This window comes from Hydractinia symbiolongicarpus, chromosome 11 (genome assembly GCF_029227915.1).
Source record: "Hydractinia symbiolongicarpus strain clone_291-10 chromosome 11, HSymV2.1, whole genome shotgun sequence".
NCBI classification, from domain to species: domain Eukaryota; kingdom Metazoa; phylum Cnidaria; class Hydrozoa; order Anthoathecata; family Hydractiniidae; genus Hydractinia; species Hydractinia symbiolongicarpus.
In genome coordinates, this window is record NC_079885.1 from 24,691,084 (window position 1) to 24,710,853 (window position 19,770).

At 35.8% G+C, this 19,770-nt stretch overlaps 1 protein-coding gene across 1 annotated transcript; it reads left to right on the forward strand.

Moving 5' to 3' along the window:
• Window positions 1–3,090: 3,090 nt before the first annotated feature.
• On the forward strand, window positions 3,091–12,509 carry LOC130614296 (saccharopine dehydrogenase-like oxidoreductase). The gene is made up of 12 exons (XM_057435723.1): window positions 3,091–3,366; window positions 5,603–5,715; window positions 5,879–5,959; window positions 6,317–6,446; window positions 7,653–7,702; window positions 7,822–7,943; window positions 8,630–8,864; window positions 9,912–9,968; window positions 10,434–10,498; window positions 11,437–11,489; window positions 11,633–11,708; window positions 12,165–12,509. Exons 1-12 carry the CDS (start codon window positions 3,201–3,203, stop codon window positions 12,253–12,255), a joined length of 1,239 nt encoding a protein of 412 aa, XP_057291706.1. The 5' UTR covers window positions 3,091–3,200; the 3' UTR covers window positions 12,256–12,509.
• Window positions 12,510–19,770: the final 7,261 nt, after the last annotated feature.

Consider the following 19,770-nt stretch of genomic DNA (forward strand, 5'->3'; position numbering starts at 1 on the left):
CTCGCCCATGTTGAATCGCCGTCAAGAGGAATCGAACCCCGGTCTCCCGCACAGAGTACGAGAGCTATAACCACTAATCTACGGCGCCACATCTAAGGCAACACAATGTCAGTATTTTCATTAAAACTTTGAAAAGCGCAAAAAGATTTTTGTAAACGAACTATTTTATAACAACGTAAAACTCCCAGATTTTGCCGAAAAGTAAAAAACAAAAGAACAATCTCGAATCAGAACAGATTGAAATCTTTGATCTCTAAACTTGAAACACTCAAGTTTGAACGTTACGATAACATTTTAATCATTCAGTTATTCTGTTAGAATTATATCTCACACGAAGATACCTTTCTCGGTTCCTTTCTCAGCTCAGCCATTCTTAGTTTTAATTTTTTTAGTTTTATAATAGGAAAAACACGATGTGTGCCATCATCGAAAGGGAAATCATCAAGTTTCCCATTTAGCATTAGAACATATCTTGTTCGAAAAATCGTTCGAAATAAAGAAAGAACGGATAACAAAAACTCTTACTTGTTTGAGAATGTCGACACCTTTTTGCTGGAGTTTTTTATTTTTATTTTCAGTTTTATTTTGCAGCAGAAATGTTTTATTTCAAGAAGACATTGTGAGTTGTTCTTCTTCAAATTCCATTCAAGAAAAGACGTTTAAATTGAAAGAATTTCAATACATGTTTACATATTGCTGGCGAGATCAAAAGTTATGTAAAAAGTTTAGCTCTTTTCAAATGAATGCACTCATATCAGGTATATATGTGTTAAAAATCACCGAAAAATTCGTGAAAGTTCACCTTTGTCCTCTAAAATATTTTTTGGCAAAAAAGAATTTTTTGTTTTCAAGTATAATCATTGCAAGTATACATATTTTAGAAAAAGCAGCACGAAGGTTTCTGCGCTACCGACACCCAATAAGTGATACGTGCATGGAGGGTGGTTATCAAGATATTGAAGACAGGGAAATCAAAATGAAGAAGCCTTTCACTGATCTACATGTACATATTTGTGGTAATTTGTTTTGCATAGAAAAATAAAAACATTAAATTTATGAGCAATACTTTCAATTATTAAGCCAGATATACAGAAATGATATTTTGTTACGCCTGTAAAAAATCAGTAAAAAAATAAAATAAAATTGGAATCGAAATCGCGCCAAATGAGGGCAACGCTGAAATTAACCCTCTTTTCTTGTTCGCGTTTTTGGTCATTTTCGCGAAAATAAAAAATATGAATCAGCGAAACGTGAGTTTTTTTAAGGCGAAAGATTTTCCCTTTCAATTGAATTAATTTTTGATTTTCGCGAAAGTTAATTACGCGCAATTCGTCTAAAACTTTGTGCCCCAAAAGCATTCTTGTCCCCAGAGCTCTTTGTGCATCTCAAAGAGCTTTGGGGTCGAGAATGGCCCCAAAAAATAGTTCGGAATTGAACAATTAATACATGTTTTTTTTAAATAATAACAACTTATAAAACCTTTAAAGCGAAGCAACTTTTAGGCCACATCCAACTCGAAGCAAAAATATATACAAAAGAAACGACCTACCTCGTCCCCAGGGTATCTTGTATCTTTTCTGACATCGGACGGCGATACTAATGTTCGTCTCGCCGTCCCGGTTATAGAAAAGAGACAACAGGCGCTGGGAACGAGGTTGAGAAACAACAAGAATTTGCTTTCAGACACTTTTCTTGTCCCAAAAATCATGCGAGTTTCATCTAACAACAAATGTGATGAAAAGTTACATTTCTGATTGGTTGCACAGACCTAAACTAAAAAACCAGACATGTGAATTTGTTCTTTCCGGGAGTAGATATTCAACAATTGAAATTTAATCATAAAAAGGACAATAGATTTTAAATAGATTTAAAAACTGGCTATCCTGTATAAATATATTTTTTGGACAGTTACAAATTAAATCCTTGAATAAAATCGAATTTTATAGCTATTATTTCATTCTCGTCCCCACACGTTTTTGAAATTAAAACCCAGCTTTATCTCTTAAGAGCTCTGGGGAAGAGAATGCTATTATCTGACATTCACCCCCGTCCCAACATTTTTTTTGTTTTTTGATTTATGGGAGAAGACGACGAAAAATATTTTTTGACGCCATCTTTTATATCAAGAAGGCAAAAACCTGGGGACGAGGGTGATCTGACATTATGAAAAGAATTAGGCAGGAGGTTAGTTAACTTTTTGTGAGCAAAACAAAATAACACTACTCTCCTCATACAAAAGCACATGTTCAATATTTAAATTTCCAGGGCTCTTTTTTCGCTTTATTTTGATATGTGGCCTGGCAGCAACCTCATCCACAGGAGGGCATCTTGTACCTTTTCTAACAAAGGAAGAGACAACGGGTGGGCTGGGAATTAAGTTGGACAGCTTGATGTCTAAGGCACCCAGTAATCCACACTCGATCTAAAAGCCCAATGTGTTTTTCGAAGAAGGTTTTCACGCTAAAAACGACAAAAAGTTACCAATCAATGATCTGGTTGTATTCTGACCGCAAAAAACTGTTTGCCGTTTTAATCCAACCCTTTCATGAGGCAAAGAAATATGCCAGTGGAAATGCGTTTTTTAAAAGCCCCTTTTTTCCATTCGAATCAGCTTTATTCACGAAATTGAAGCGTGGTGTGTGGTGGCTTGGTACAAGCCCTAGACAGTTCATGTTTGGTAACGTTAAATAGTGCAATTCATCCAACCTCGTTCCCAGGGCTCTTTTTTCACTTTTTATGGCTGAGAGCGCCGGCAGCCATAAAAAAGTGAAAAAGAGCCCCGGGGGAACAAGGTTGCCAATTTATCCTTCTCTTTCTTAAACATGAGAAGCACTCTTCATTTCTCTTTTCCTCCAGGAGCTATGGCGTTCCAACGATGGGAATGTTTTTGTCCGACTATCGCCCGGATAATTCTAAGACCCGTTCTTTAAAGGGTTGAAAAAGTTCTAAAATCGCTAAATCTGCATATATCGAACAAATTTCGCGGAGGTCAAGAAAAAGCATGATGACGACCACGTTTTATGACGTCATTGTCTCGCTTATCTGTAAATGATACAACGCATTCACCTGAAAAATAGAAATAAGCGAAACCGAAAGTGATCCGTATTTATGTCGCAACAATATCATTTGATTCCATAGTTGATGCATTTTGCATATCGTCAGATTTGAAAACTGAAATCTCCTGTGAATTCATCCAAAGAATGGATCATCGACCATACGACATAACTATCTATGGAGCTTCTGGATTTACTGGTCAATATGTAGCTGCGGAGGCTGTAAGGACATGCAAGGAAAAGAAAATTGCAATTGCTGGCAGAAAAAAAGATAAATTGGAGAAGGTTCTAGAATTTATTAGGAAGGAAATAGGTTTGTTAACTTTATAAAGTCTTGATTAATTGTTTGATGAAGTATGTAGCTATCTAACTGTAATTATAGTTTAGTTGGTTAACCACGATCTGGCAGCTTTTGGCTTTTCACACATTTCCAAGAAAAAATCGCAAAAAATCTTTGTTCAGAATGGATAGTCTACGCGACCATGATTCCAAAATTATCCCTCGTGCCTTGATATGTCCGCACAACTAAGAATTATGTTAAAATGAAATATATAACCTAATTAGGTTAAGTGTCGCCTATTTAGGTGACGTTTTCGTCCGCCATATTTATTTTTTCCCTGCGGCATGAATGGCTGAAATCCATTATTTATAGCAACAAATAGTGCCACACGAGGTTTGGGCCATAAGTTACCAGCGCGATGCAAATAAACGATAATTGGTCAAAATTATCTGCAAAGTTGACAGATTTGATTCACATAAAAATTGTGGTGCGAAATGCAATGATTTCGACGTATTTACAAAAGAAAGTTTTCAATCGCCTAGTTAAACTACGGTAGCCTAATTAAACTATATCATGTCGCCTAACTAAACGACTCGCCTAATTAGGTCATGCCGCCTAATTAGGTGTTTACCCTGACTGGGAGAGAATAGTCTATTTAGAAGATGGAAAATTTTAATAGACTGTAATAAGGTTGCAAAAATGCCTGTGAATGCGACAGGCCTTTGCATAGGATCGAGCAAAAAGGAATCAGCTGAATAATGTTGTAGTTGTGTGATTTGTGTCTCAATAGATGTTTGAGAACTCATAAACACTCCTATTCACACGGGAACAAATCCATGTGATACTATTTAAACTAATCACAAACTGGTGCACAGAGATTTAGTTGCCGTTCTGATTCATTGCAATATAGGTGTCTTCATGCCTTAAGCGTCAGGTACGTTTCCAAGATTACAATGATTTGTATTAACACATTACTTGCCTAAACGGCTGACAAAGGAGGCCCAGCATACCCAAATTTCTCCATATTGAGAAAAGGAACAAAAAGAAATCATTAATTGTTACAATTTTCCATTATGGCATGATATAATAACACAATAATAAATTCTCATATGTAATTGACTGGCAACGGCCATATCAAATTGAACTGCAACGGTAGTTCTAAGGTACATCTGAAGAACTAGTGCAGTGTGAGGTGTTGGGGTTTTAAAGGCAGGTATAATAAATCAAGACAAGAGTAGGGTCTAGTTTCTTTGCAAGCAAATGAGACTAACCTCCCTTGCAACCTTTAGGATCAGGTCTAGAAACTACCCCCCCCCCCCTCCCCAAATGTGCAAGGCTCTACTAGCCATTTCCAATGACTAAGGTAAACCTATTGTATACTAATCACAAGTGCTAAAGAACTATACTTCTGTCACCACAATTACCATGAGCAAAACTGGCAGTTTAGCGTCAACTATTGCACATTTATACAAAGCTATTGTGTATGTTTAACAAGTTACAGCTTATGTGCAGTCTGCACAAGCCAAATATCGAAAACTTAGTTTCATTGCAGATGGAAATCTTTTTTTGGGCCTATCTTGTTTCACGTCTATGTAAATCCTGAACTTTAGAGGCTTTGATTTCTGAGGCTTTGATTTTTTATTTCTGCAAATTAAAATCTTTTCCGAATCAGAGGAGTAATTTTTTGCTGTTGGTATAAATTTTTTTCTTGACACAATTTTATTAATGAATCATTGTCAATAGAGGAAATATTATTTCCAGCATTTTGGTTTTGACTAACTCTGCTGTTAGTTAGTACTTCTTTTATCCGTAGAAATAAGAAAAATAATAGGCATTGCATGCACTTATTTTTCAAATTCATTCTACAGGGTTTGAATTAAAAGAAGAAAAAAAAAGTCAGTTTGCAAAAATTTGCAGACTGTAGAGAAGAAAACTACTTTGCAATTGTGTGGGAGCACTGTACACCACTTGCTATTGATTTTTTGATAATGGTTATATTTTGTTGCAGTGATCGTTATCGAAATGGTGAAACAAATGAATGTTTTAACATTTCCTTCATAAAGTAATTTGCAAAGTGGGCATTTTGATTCGCAAATTGTGAAATGTGACCTTTGATATATATCGTTTTTTTTTTATCTCTCTTGTAGCACTTTTATGAACATTGTTTTGATTTAGAAAATGTTACTGTTCACGAGTTATAAACATATCTTACAAGTTGCTTATGCATATTGAGATATTTTCAGAAATCTAGTTTATTATTTATTTGAAGGTACTGATGATGCATTGAATAATGTTGGGATTGTTATAGCAGATAATTCAAACAATGATTCTGTAATGGAAATGTGTAGACAAAGTAGAATTGTAATCAACTGTGTTGGTCCTGTAAGTTGTATATTTTTCCTTGATTTTAAAAGTGATTAAAACATTAGAAAGGCACTCTTTCCTTTTTGATATTGTGGGAAAAGGAATTATCCTGTTTTATCTCCCTAAATGGCAGAATTTTAGCAAAAATAATTTTACATTTTAAGGTTATTCTCCTATTTAGTTTCGTTGGTATGGTGAACAAGTCGTACGATGCTGTGTTGAGGCATCGTCAAATTATGTGGATATAAGTGGTGAACCAGAGGTAAATATATTAATATCATAATCAAACTTATGTTTGCTACTACATATGTTAGACTGTCTGTTGCACCTAGTAGAAAAGTCTTTTGCAAAGCAGATGTTTTCAATTTTTTTGCCATTTTACTCATTCTCGGTGGTCTCAACCCATTTAGGTGTTTGCATATTTTGATGTCAACGAAATATATTGTTAACTGGTCTCTAGTTTTTTAAATTTTTTGCCTTCTTTATTTTTATGTGTTGATCATTTTCATTAGTTTTATATTTAATGTTTGTTTTATATATTATATAATAATCAGCCTACAAATTTATTTTATTTTTATCAATATTTTTACTATGACAATAACCTATTGTATCTTTGCAGTTTCTTCAAACTTGTCAAATAAAGTATCACGAGGAGGCTAAGGAAAAGGGGATCCACATAGTTGGTGCTTGTGGTTTTGACAGCGTTCCTGCAGATTTTGGGCTAGAGGTTTTACGTGATAAATTTCCAGGTCTGTTATCCTTCCTAATCCAGAGGTGTATAACTTGGGATGTGTAACTTGGTTTGCAAAAAAATTTTCTGTGTCAGCTTATATAGGCCCTATATGTTTACTCACAAAATTTAATTGCAAAATAACATGCAGATCCTAAGTTATGGGGTCATTAAAAAAATTAAAAGGTCTGGGATGAAGAAACAAATGTCACTTTCTTAAAAAAAATTATGTTAATTAATTCATCTTTATAATATCTATACATTAATAAAGTTTGATTGTACATACCTTAACAGGTCTAAAATTACTGATGACAGAAAATGTCAAAATTTGTTATTACTTAAATATGACATCATAATATATGCAACATAATTAAATCTTAAATTTTTAAATGTGAATATTTTAAGAACGAAAAGAGCTTTTTAAAAAATTTGAAAAGACGTTTTAAGCTCTATAATATTAACCCAACATTATTTTGTACCTCGCGTTCCCTTTAAGTAATAAAGCCAAAAATATCAGGAACTATAAGGCTATGATTAATATATCATTATTTCCCACACAAACTCTACTACTGGTCATGTCACAGGTAGCCTGATTTTAAATATTATTCACTTATTCTGCGAAACAAAGTATGAATGTTTAAGCAGCAAAAATTGCCTTTGATGGTACTATAAAGACGGTAACAGCAAAAATGTGGTTTATAATTAAATAAGAATTTAAAAACTCATTTATCGTAATTTATACAATAAATGCAAATGCCTTTCGCAATATTATTTAGGTTGGGTTATTTGTAGTTCAAAGTTTATGTTATGTATATACATAGTCAAAATTAATTAAAAGCATAACTTATGCTTGAATGTAGTTTTGACTCATTGAGTTTTGTTTACTGCCATCACATAATTTTTTTACAAAAAAATCTTTGATATTCATTGGCTTGTGTCTGTCCGACTTTTAGTTTTTGCGAGAGATTCGTGTTTGAAACACTCAAATAATGGCAGAATATATAACGTTTTCTGTAATTTGAATCTTCACCAGGCAAAAATGAAAGTCAGAAACGTTTTTTGGCTTTCCACACCTTTTCTGTTGGATACTGACTTAGGTTACTAGTGCGTTGGGTGAGTTTTAAAAACAGTATGACTGTTGAAACTGTTGAAACTGTTGAGCTTTCTTGTTTTTAACATAAATGCTGTAAATGTTATTAAAAACCAGTTAATTCTTATATTTTAGGTGAATTGACTGCAGCAGAAAGTTACATACATTTGTATGGTGCAGGAAAGGTATAAATACACAGTAGTAGAAAATTAAAATCTTAGTCAAGTTATCTTGGTCCTTAACACTTTGTTGTTGTTGTTTTTTAAAAAAGGGCATCTTTCAAAAAATGATACGTTTTTCTCAGGGAAATTATGGTACATACTTAACAATTATTCACAGCATCGTAACTCGTGCAAATGTCAAAGCCCAACAGAAAGTTATCTTTAAAGAAAAGTTGAGTTACACTGGACCCAGATTGAAACTAAGGTATTAAGTTTTGCTGCACAACTTACTAAGCTTCGATCTTTTTTTCTAAATGAATGTTTTCTCCCTAACATGGAAGGGTGCGATATCCCTAACATAGTGGGTTTTTCTGTCCCTAACATAAAATTGGGAATTCCCAACATGGCAGGGTTGTGTGTCCATCACATGGCAGGGTTGGATTTTCGAACATAGGAAGGTTGGGTCTTCTTAACATTGCAGGGTTGTGTCTCTGACATAGGAAGGCTGAGTCATCCCAACATGGCAAGCTGGAATCTTCCTAACATGGTGGGTCTCGTGTTCCTAACATAGTAAGATTGGGTCTTCTTAACATAGCTAAGTTGGGTCTTCCTTACATGGCAGGGTGCGATTCTCGGTTTTGTGTGTTCCTAACATAGCAAGGTCGGGTCTTTCTAGCATGGCAGGGTCTCTGTAAATTGGCAGGGTTGAAATTAGCCACATAATTACCTGTGGTTCAACAGTTGTTTTTGATTTTGATTTGGTAAAAAATTAGCTAAACATATAGCAAAAATCTATCTGATACAGGTGTATTGCATGTCAAGTGTGGATAATGTATATAAATTTTTCTGCGAGCTAGATTATTGTATAAATAAACAATATTAAGTTTGATTAACATAATTATTTGTTCATTATTATTTGTTCTTTGTAAAACTATTTCTTTTTTCTTGAAGAAATCCTGGTTTCAGTAATTCCGAGAATAAATGGTTTGTTCCATTTTTGGGCGCTGATGCATCTGTAGTGAAGCGCACACAGTTGCATGAATCAAGCGTGCACAACAAAACACCAGTGCAGTATGCAGCCTACATGACAATGGGTTCCATACTCCACCTTGTATGTGGATTTTTGTTTGCATTAGTGATGTTCGTGTTAACAAAATGTGCATGGGGAATTAAACTTCTTGAAGATGTAAGTGTAGATTTACGTAAAGACAAAGCGTTAGCAAATATTAAGTGTTGTCATTCAATTATTCACTAAATATATACTTTGATGTGAGGAATTTTGTCAAGATTTATTTTTCTGTTAAAATGCAACTTTACAAATCATTTCCAACAAATTGATAACATTGATTTTGTTGATAAGTTGTGTTTCGCCAACAAATTGATAACATTGATTTTGTTGGTAAGTTGTGTTTCGCCAACAAATTGATAACGTTGATTTTGTTGGTAAGTTGTGTTTCGCCAACAAATTGAAAACATTGATTTTGTTGGTAAGTTGTGCTTCGCCAACAAATTGAAAACGTTGATTTTGTTGGTAAGTTGTGTTTCGCCAACAAATTGATAACGTTGATTTTGTTGATAAGTTGTGTTTCGCCAACAAATTGATAGCGTTGATTTTGTTGATAAGTTGTGTTTTGCCAACAAATTGAAAACGTTGATTTTTTGGTAAGTTGTGTTTTATTGCCAATCAACACATGCACTTTATACGCTTTTTACTGCAATAAGTCTGACATCAAGGAAATATTTTTTGCTCTTTTGAACTGTTGAATTGGTTCAAGATATGTTCATGGTCATCCATACTTGTTGTTCACTTATTACGTGCAACAGATATGTCTAAATGTTCATTGAGAAGTGACAGTTCAATCATTAAGGGTTATAATATTTAGGTTAGCTAAATCGTTTTAATAAAAAGGCGTGCTTAATTATTACAAGTTTTTATTAATTTTTATTAATTTAATAACTCGTGAGGAAAAAATCAGGCTGGTATATCTAACAAAATCAGATTAATATATCTTACATATTCACAGCGGTTCTTATAATTAGTTAAGATTTCTAGTACTTAACGTAAATGAAAAAAAAATTAAAGTTTGAGAAAAAAGCGTTCATTCAAGAGGAATTAATTTAACACAGAAAAAGATCCTTTAAGTGAAATTTGTTTCCATTAATTTTATGAAGACATTTTATTATATCAACTGATATTTTCTTCTTCTAAACTTTATGATTTTCTTATATTCAGTACCCGAAATTATTCTCGTTTGGTGTTTTCTCCAAAGATGGCGTCACTCCAGAAGAGGTAAGTGAACTTCAAGTTATAATTTTAATTAATTTATCAATATTAGCTACTTCTTTTGGTATTGCTACTACGGAGGGCACAATAAACAGGCTTCAGTCACCAGGATTGCAAAAAACTGCGAGTAATAGTAACACCTTAAAACTAGCCAAAATATTGAGACATTTTACAAAGTTCGCAAAAAAAAACATCAACTCGTGATTTCTAACCTACACATCTTAAAAAAAAAACTTCTACAGCCTACCACCGGCGAAGAATTCGCGAGTTGATGCTTTACGATCGAAATCACCCAAATAACCTATGATCCTAAGGCCCCTCTAAACATTGATAAGTGGACTTTACAAGTTCAAATTGCGTGAAACTAGTATAGAAAGAGCCTATATAATTATTTGTGGGCACGAACTTTGGACTCTGCCAGCTTGTCTCTATATTTTATATTAAAAAAGTGTTCCATTTTTTGTTTTTTAGCTCGCTAAAAGTGGGTTCAAAATGGTGTTTCATGGAAAGGGATACAGTAAGAAGCCTGAATCGAGGTAAACGTGTTTTACAAGCAGGATTTAATGTTTGATGAAAAAGAGAAGTTGTTTTTCATCTTTCGAACTGATTTTTTTGTAGTTTTTTAAATTGAATACAATCCCTTGTTTTTATTGCCTCCATGTGCATGCGCATATCGCTCTCTCTTTACTCCTTTCAGCCTGGTTTTAACTATGAATAACGAGCCAACCATAGTAAGCATGATACGCTTAGACATTAGCCAATACTGTGAACGTAAAAATACCTGCTTAGTCCACACTGTGAACGTAAAAATACCTGCTTAGTCCACACTGTGAACGTAAAAATACCTGCTTAGCCCACACTGTGAACGTAAAAATACCTGCTTAGTCCACACTGTGAACGTAAAAATACCTGCTTTGTCCACAGCTGAACTCATCGTGAGCTCATCGTCAACCAAAAAAAATACAAAGAAAGTTTGATTTAAAAAGATCGGCTAACGGCAAACTTTAAAGGAAGCCGACAAAAATCGTGCTGAAAGTGATTAATGTTTTTAAAAATATTAGCATTCCTAGTCGGTGTCCCGTGAAAAATGCACGGGTTCGCAGGCAGGTAGGCAGGGCAGGCAGGCAGGCAGGCAGACGTATACCTAGATTCGTTGTAAGAGGTCATTAAAACGGCCAGACAAAATTAAAAAAAATGATCTTTGAAGAACAGCTGCCCAGGGTGAAGGAATTTTTTATCAAATTTTTAAGAATGGAAAGTGCAAATTGGATATAATATTTGTTGATTTCGGCTACATAATGTAGTGTAAACGGGGAACAAATACATCTGTAGCTCTAAAATTAAATTCAGCTAACTTATGTAAATGGTTCGCTGATTGTTAGCCCATAGTTAAATCCAGGCTATAGAACCTACATTAAACGTTTTTCATAAGCCTTTTTTGTTTTTATTGTTTTTTCTGTATTAACTTCTGTAGCACGTCAGCTGGTCGTCCTGATCGAAGCATGTCAATGAAATTTTGTGGTCCAGGTATGTTCACATCTTCGCTAAAAAACTTGTTTCACATTTTTATGGTCAAGACTTTTTCGGTTTAGTGAAGAGGCCCAGCAATTACTTGTGTCATCAATTTTAAAAATTAGGATGGCTGAGTTAACAGTGCTAAATTCTTTTAGAAGTTGGATATATATTTACATCCATTAGTCTTGTGGCTGCTGCGAGTACCATTTTGGATGATTCGCTAAGAAACAGGTAAGACAAGTCAGCATTTTTTCATGATGTAATTTCTTTGTTTGAATGGCAAGTCGGGATTTTTTTGCGATCTGATCTTGTAACCTTTGCGAGTTTTAAAATACCTAGTACGCGTTTTTGTAAGAAGCCTCTTGACAACCAAATTTGTACTAAAATTCAAAAAATAAAAAAAAAAGAATTAGAATCCACAAAAAAATAATTTTAAAAATAATTTTAGTCATTCTTCTTATGACAAAAATTTGTTTTTTAGTTTACTCTGCCAATACTTTCTAAAAGAAAAGCAGTAATCTGACACAACCAATTTGCGAAGGAAGACAAAAATATATTTAAAAAGCTCATTTACCAAAATTACAGGATAAAAGAAAGGGTTTTTGGAACTAGACCTCTTTTTGAAAAATGTAGGTTGTACAAAGACGTATTAATTCATAATAATATAAAGTTTTTTTTGTTTTTCAGTGGTGGTGTACTCACTCCTGGGTCTGCATTGAGAGAAACTCAGTTTTTGGAGCGATTGACTAAACGAGGCGTTAAGATTGAGATAATTTGAATAACAGAGGCAAATATTTCTACTTAAATTATTGATTTATTTTGATATATGTGTAAACCGTACTTAACAAAATCTGGCAGCTTCCAAACTTCTCACCAGGGCCCATCATTTCTTTTATATTGGTTCAAGAAGTTTGTGGGTTTGGTTACTTCAAAACAAATTATTTTTTATCTTTTTCTTCTTATTCTGTGCTTTTTACAGTTCTATTTTCTTGTAGGACGCGATCACGTAATATATATTTCTAATATTGAAAATTTGTGTTCTATTTTCTTGAAGGGGTGGGGCGGGTGTGATAAATCCTCAGATTTGCTCGCACCTAGAGCAAAAGTACTGATACAAGTCTTCCTCTTAAAGACAGTGCTTCAAGGACTCGAAGATATGTCGTGAAGTAATTTGTTTAAAGTGTAAAATTGAGTTTAAACCAACACAATTGCAACAAATAGACGGTTATCTGTCTGACTTGTGGCGTTGTAGCGTACTATAATGTTTTTGATTTCCGCCAGCGAAGACGGAATTAAAAATCGACTGAGGAGATAGATAGAGAGATAGATAGGTAGAGAGACAGCGCAGCTAGGCTGGACGCCCGAAAATTATCCAGGCTAAAGCCTAAAGTTTATATGTTATCAAAAGTTAAAGCTCGTGTAGTGTAGCATAATGAAGATCGTCTATATTGCGCCATCTTTGATGTTATTAACGTTTCCCTTTAATAAATACGTCTTTTTTTCAGCTGTTAAACAAGGTCTGCTGGATCTTGGAGGAAAATTTTTTTTCTTCAAGTCCGCATATAGATGCTAGACATCAATTACTTTAGTTTATAGTATATATAGAAGTATATAGAAGTAGTCAGTTTCTTGAGTGTATAGTATTTTTAGTCAGTTTCTTTTTTATCCCAATAGTGTTTAAGTACGTGTATGTTGAATCAGTCCCAATTTCGATTTCATTATCACTCTGTTGCAAATTCTTCTGGATAACACAAAATGATTAAAAAAAATTATGAAATGACCAGCAATGAATGCTTATATTAATTTGTCATACATTTTGATATAATTTATACAATCTTCAGACTAAAAAGAGTTAAACATGATTCTAAATATTTTTTCATTTTTAATTGACTCTCGTTACAATTTTTTTTATAGGCAACACTTTAGAATTAGAGATTTATTTTTGCGAATTGGGCCTCAGGAAGTAAATTGCGGGATTTAATTTTGCGAATGTTTATAAAATGCAAAAAAATACGATATTTTTTTGCGAAAAGGAGGTTTCAAGAGTGTGCTAAACAAAGATCAAGGGTAACATTTATTTTTTTGAACTGTGTTTTCATAATCTTAAAATTCACATAGAGTCATCTAGAATTACAAAAATCTTATCAATTGGGGGTTTCCCGTCTCTTCGCCCGTGGGAAATTAAATGTCTGCCCAAACTGATTTATTATAATCGAATCTTAAAAATCCCTATTGCCGGAACCGACAAATGTAAACATAAGACTATTTATAAAGGCGGACACGCACAGTCCCTAACATTTCCCCTTTAAAGTCCCAACCCAAGCGTGTACTGTCCAAACATAACCCAGCACGTCCATATTGAGTTTCAAACGACCCATCCAGTTCATAATGTTCAAACAAAACTTGACACGTCCATTAAGTTTTAACACGAGAAATTTATAAATTTTCGTAATCCACGGGTATTTTCTTCTTCAGCGTTCGCCCGTAACGTGTGACATATTCTTTTACGACTTCTTCTCGTTCGTTTTTGACCTCGTTCTCTGCTCTGTCTTCCTCTTCTCCTTCAACATACGGTATGGTGTTGTCAGAGGCGTCGCTTTCATTCCCATCCTCGTCTGTGATTGTGTTGTCCGAGGCGTCGCTTTCGTTCCCATCCTCGTCTGTGTTGGGCTCCACGGGCGGGTCGTGGTTTATGATCCTCTGTGGTGGTTTGTTTGGAGGTTGGTACGCTGTAATGGTGTAGACTTTACGCAAGTGCTTTTCGTTACGATGTATCTTGTTGCCGGTGCTCAGTCGTAATTCGTACGAACGAGGTGCAACTTCTTTAATGATAACTGCTCGTTTCGACCATTCTCTGGTGACTTCATCCTGAACAGCGACGAGTTGACTTTCTTTAAAATTGGCTTGTCGACTGTGTCTGATATTTCGGTCATACCACTGTTTCGTGTTGAGTCTTTCCTGCTGCAAGTCCCGTGCTGGAATTGTCTGCTCTCTTCTGCCTCCTGTTACGTATCTTGGTAGGTTGTCTCGGAGCGTGGTTTTAGAAGTCTTTTAGAAGCTGTGCTGGAGATTGTCCACACTTCAGCGGTGTGTTTCGTAACGTCAGGAGGCCTTGCGAAACATCTTCATTCGAACGGATGCACTTTTTCAGTAAGCGCTTCACAGCCTTCACGGTCACTTCGGCTAGTCCGTTGCATTGTGGATATCGAGGACTGCTTGTCTTGTGTGTAAATGACCAGTCTTTGGCGAAGCGTTTAAATTTGTAGGATGCGTACTGGCTTCCGATGTCACTGATGACGTACTCTGCGATGCCATGTCGAGAAAATGCATCTTTGAGTGACTCGATCACTGTTTCCAAGTCCGGCCGTTTTAGTTGATAGACTTCGGGCCATAAGGAGTAATAATCTACGATGATCAGGTAGTTTCGATTTGCCAATGGAAAAATGTCTGACCCCACCTGCTGCCACAGTTTGGTCGGTAGTGGATGGCTCATCTGTGGTTGTGACGGTTTCGACGGTAGTAACTTGCTGCATTCTTCACATTTCCTGACCATCTGTTCGATGTGTGAATTTATACCCGGCCAATATACGGTAGATTGATGGGACAGTGTTGTTGTCTGGCTGGCCATCCCTCTCTTATGATTCTTATTAAATCTGATAGGACTGGATCCTTAGTGGTTTCTGTGCGAATTCCCTCCAAGCGTTGATCAGTTGCTGGTAAGTTTGTTAACACCAAAGAAACATGTGCGGTGATGTCCTTTTCGGCGATTTCATCTTCCAGTTCCGGCTGGCAAGATGGTGATCGTGATAAAGCATCTGCGTCTGTCATTTTACTTCCACTGACGTGTTCAGCATAAATGTCGTACTTTAGTAAACGCATTCGCATACGCTGGTTCCGTGGAGACATCTCGGCTAATGGTTTGTAATTCAAGATAGGGACTAACGGCTTATGGTCGGTTTGCACTAAGACCTTCGACATTCCATGAATGTATCGAGACATCTTTTCGCAACCCCATGTAACAGCAAGCATTTCGATTTCAATGTTGTGATAGTTTTGTTCCGCTTTAGAGAGGTACCTTGATGCATAAGCGACTGGTTTCCATTGCTGCTGTCGGTGTACATCATAGTGTGCTAACACTGGTTGGGTCGATAATGTGTCCTTAATGCGGCTGAATGCCTGCTCATGAACTGCCGTCCAGGTCCAACTGTTCTTTGTACTTAACAGGTCCCGTAATGGTTCTGTGGCTTGTGCTAAATTTGGGCTGGATTTAGCCAGTTGCTGCGCCATACCCAGGAATCTTCGAAGTTCGGTAATATTTGTTGGAGCTGGGTATTTCTGAATTGCCTCTACTTTATCCGGTACTGGCTGTATCCCTTTTGCTGTGATTCGGTGTCCCAAAAATTCTACCTCTGTTTTCCGGAACTCACATTTGTCAGTGTTGAGCGTAACACCTGCCTCTGTCAGTCTCTTTAGTACGGCTCTCAATTTCGTATCGTGATCCTCTAAATCTTTACCGAAGACTAGTAGGTCATCAGTGCTTTTCACTATCCCCGGCAACCCTTCAATGATTTGGTCGAGACGTTTATTGAAGATCTCTTGCATTGATGTTAGTCCGAAGGGACCTCTTGTTGGGCAGAATCGTCCGAACGGTGTGATGAATGTTGCCATCAGTTGGCTGGAGTATCTAATGGCATCTGCCAATATCCCGAATCGGCGTCAAGTTTTGACATCACGTGGCATTGACTTCCGAGTTTCGCAAGAGCCTCATCAACACTCTCTAGTTAGTGGAATTCTCGCTTGATAAATGCGTTTAACTTTGTGAGGTCAATGCAAAAGCGCATACTGCCATCCGATTTCTTGGTTAAAGCAATTGGGTGGCACCAGTCTGTTGGTTCTGTAACTTCTCGTATGACTCCCATACCCCTCATTCGCTGGATCTCTGCTTTTAAGGGTTCCAACAGTGGTAATGCTACATGCCGTGGTGCTGTCAAGTGGTAGGGTACTGCATCTTCGGTTAATTTGATGTTGATTGAGTCTCCGGTGATACATCCTAATCCGTTAAATAGTGTTGGGAATTCTTGAATAATGTCTTGATTGTCCTCAGATACTTGTGACACTGTGCTATTGACTGGCTTGTTGAATGTGAGTATCTCTAAACGTTTTATAGCCGGTTTGCCCAATAAGGGCACTCTCAAGTTTCTTCAAACATACACTACCTCGTTTGACTGTTTATCACCCCATTTTAGCAGCGTTGTTATATATCCAAGGCATTGTAACTTTTCTGCTGATGGACCGGTCAGTGTCTTTCCTGTGCGTCTGATGTCTTTCATGGTTCTTCCGAATTGCTTTAGCTGTGGTACGCCTACGGGTGTGACATCCGCTCCAGTGTCTACTTTGAATTTTTCCATTTTTGACCGTTATATCTGTTTCCCATGGCTCATCCTGAGTTGACAACCCTTGCGTACCCTCCACTGTTCCAAGAAAAAGGCTGTTCATTGCGGCTTCTTCTGCTTGCATTTCCTTCACATTTCTTCCTCGGGATACTTTACTCTGTGCATAATGGTTTAAGTTTCCACAGGTGTTGCATCTTCTTCCCCAGGCTGGGCAAAAATTCCGTCCAAATAAGTGCTGTCTCAAGCAGAACTTGCAGTTGGTCCCGTTGCTCTTTGCTGCTGCAGATTTCTGCTGCTTCTGGTCGTATCGTCTTCCTGGTGGAATTGGTTTCCCCAATATTGCGTTGATATCACCCTGTCCCTGGTCAACAGCTGTGGCTGTCGTCTTGTATGCACCTATACCTTCTGTCGCTTTTTCACTCGCTCTACACATCTCTTCCGCTGTTTTTAAATCTAAAACCTTTTTGCTGAGCAGCTTTTGTCGTAAATTGTCATCCAAAATACCTCCCACAATTCTGTCTCGTATTATTCCTTGAACGCAATTGTCACAATAGTTACAGTTTTTGACCAAAACTTTAAGGTCTGTGCAAAAATCATCGAACTTTTCTCCTTCCTGTTGTGGTCGATGATTGAACGTATGTCTCTCCATGGTTTCATTGATGGCTCCCTTTTCAAACACTTCTAAGGCATCGATAATGCCCTTTGTAGTGGCCGCTGCTTCCGGCGACAAGGTAAGAGATTCGTAAATGTTACTTGTTTCTGGAGTAAAAGTGAAACGTAGCATCAGTTTTCCAACAATTTTCAATTTTCCCTCGTGGTGCTTTCTACTCGCAGCGCCATGTTATAATCGAATCTTAAAAATCCCTATTGCCGGAACCGACAAATATAAACATAAGACTATTCATAATGGCGGACACGCACAGTCCCTAACAGTTTCCCGTCTCTTCGCCCGTGGGAAATTAAATGTCTGCCCAAACTGATTTTCCATAGCCAATACACCACTCTGGAGGACAGAGAAACGTCGAGTGGCGAAATAAAATTTAATCAGCCTGTTTAAAAAAATACTTTTTTGCGATACTTATTTTTGCGAATGCAAGTCCACAGATATTTTTGCGAATAGCTTGCCAAATGTTTTTTGCAGGAATTAACTAAGGAGCAAAATTCGCAAAAATTCATTCTGAAAAAATCAATTCCGCACAAATATACGAATATATCTCGCATTAATAAATAAACAAGGTATGATACACAAAACAATTTTGAAATATAAAATATATTCATTAATATCACACGACTGTAACTCAGTCTTAACGCGATGCCCAGATCTTCACAAAACGAAATTATTGCTAAGCAACAGTAATCCTAAAGTGGCTAAATAAAAAAATCAAACAAACAAACAACAGGATTACCAAAACAGCGATAACGAGTTTAATTATCGCATTTGCTAGTCGAGCAACTAGAAAATAAAATGCAGAACTTAAAGGGGAGGCGAACAGAAAATTATTTTGTGGCTACCAGAAAATAAATTTTAAGCGGGAAAATATAATGATTTCTAAATCTATATTTTTTTTTGCAGAATTTTCATGATTTTATAGAGTGAAAATAAATAGGTTTTTGATTTACTTACCAGTAAACATAAAAAAGATCTTTGACTGGAGATATATATAATATATTTGAGAATATTTGACGTGCTATAAAATAGTAGCAGCATTTGATAACTTGTTTAAAAACTTTTTGTAACTCAAGAAATATTTTTGCGTAAACAACAACAAAAAATTTTAATACTACCAGCTTCAAAGGCTAAAGTTTTTTTGTGATGAGATGGCGCCAAATTTGATAAATATACAGACCGGAATCATTGAACAACAAATCGATTTTTCCCATGTCGGATGAAAAGTCGGATCGGTTTGCGTATGTACAAAAAAACAAATTTTTTTAACAAAAGGCAAAAATCAGTTCGGATGAGGTCCGATAAAAGTTTGTTTCAGAACAAAATTTTCATCTGACTTTATCCAACAAAAAAATGAATAAAAGTGTAATGGATAGGATTGGTGTACCATTTCGTCCGTTTTTTGGAGTCTTTCTGCACAAAATCAAAAAATTTGCGTTTCAAACGATTTGGTTGATTTTCGAACGCGTGAAAATTTGAATTTCTTCAAAATAAAAGTCTTTCATCGTGTTCACAACGTGAAGAAAACAAAACGTCTAGTAGTTCACGCTCCTTTATCCAACTTTATGTTTTTCCTCTGCATTATTTTTCGTCATCAGAATCTGCAAGCTCGTTTATTTTAATACAATTACCGTTGCGAGCAAAGTGCTGTCCTCCATTTTGAAAATTTAAATTACTAAACTCACGTGTCGGATAAAATATGATAACGTGAAACTCAATTTCATCCGACATTCGAATTTTTATCCAACATTCCATCCGACCTTCCATTTCTAAGTCGGATAAAAAGTCGGAACAGTTTGCGTCGACCTTTACGAATCTTTACTTATCTTCTTTATTCCAAACTTTGTCTAGCAATTTAAGTTGTATAAAATAATAAAAATTGCTCGCCACATGTTTTTCAACATTTTTGCTATTTTGATCTTTAACTTTCTTGTTTAATTATTTTGTGTGTATTGACCAATTCAGCACTCACAAAGATGTAAACAAATCTGGTATTTATAACAGACTATTTTTTTTTTTATTTTTTTTAAGATCTACGGTTTTGTTGCAAATTTTTTAGGTGAAAATTGACCGTTTTTTAGATACACAAATATCAAACTTTTATTTTTCTAGAATATTTTCAATATCAAAACAGTCTTAGTCTTTGGTCCGGACTTTTTTCTTATCATGATAGCTGCTACGTGCAAAATAATAGTTAAGACTTTTTGACCAAGCCAGTCCTTCTTCAAAATCA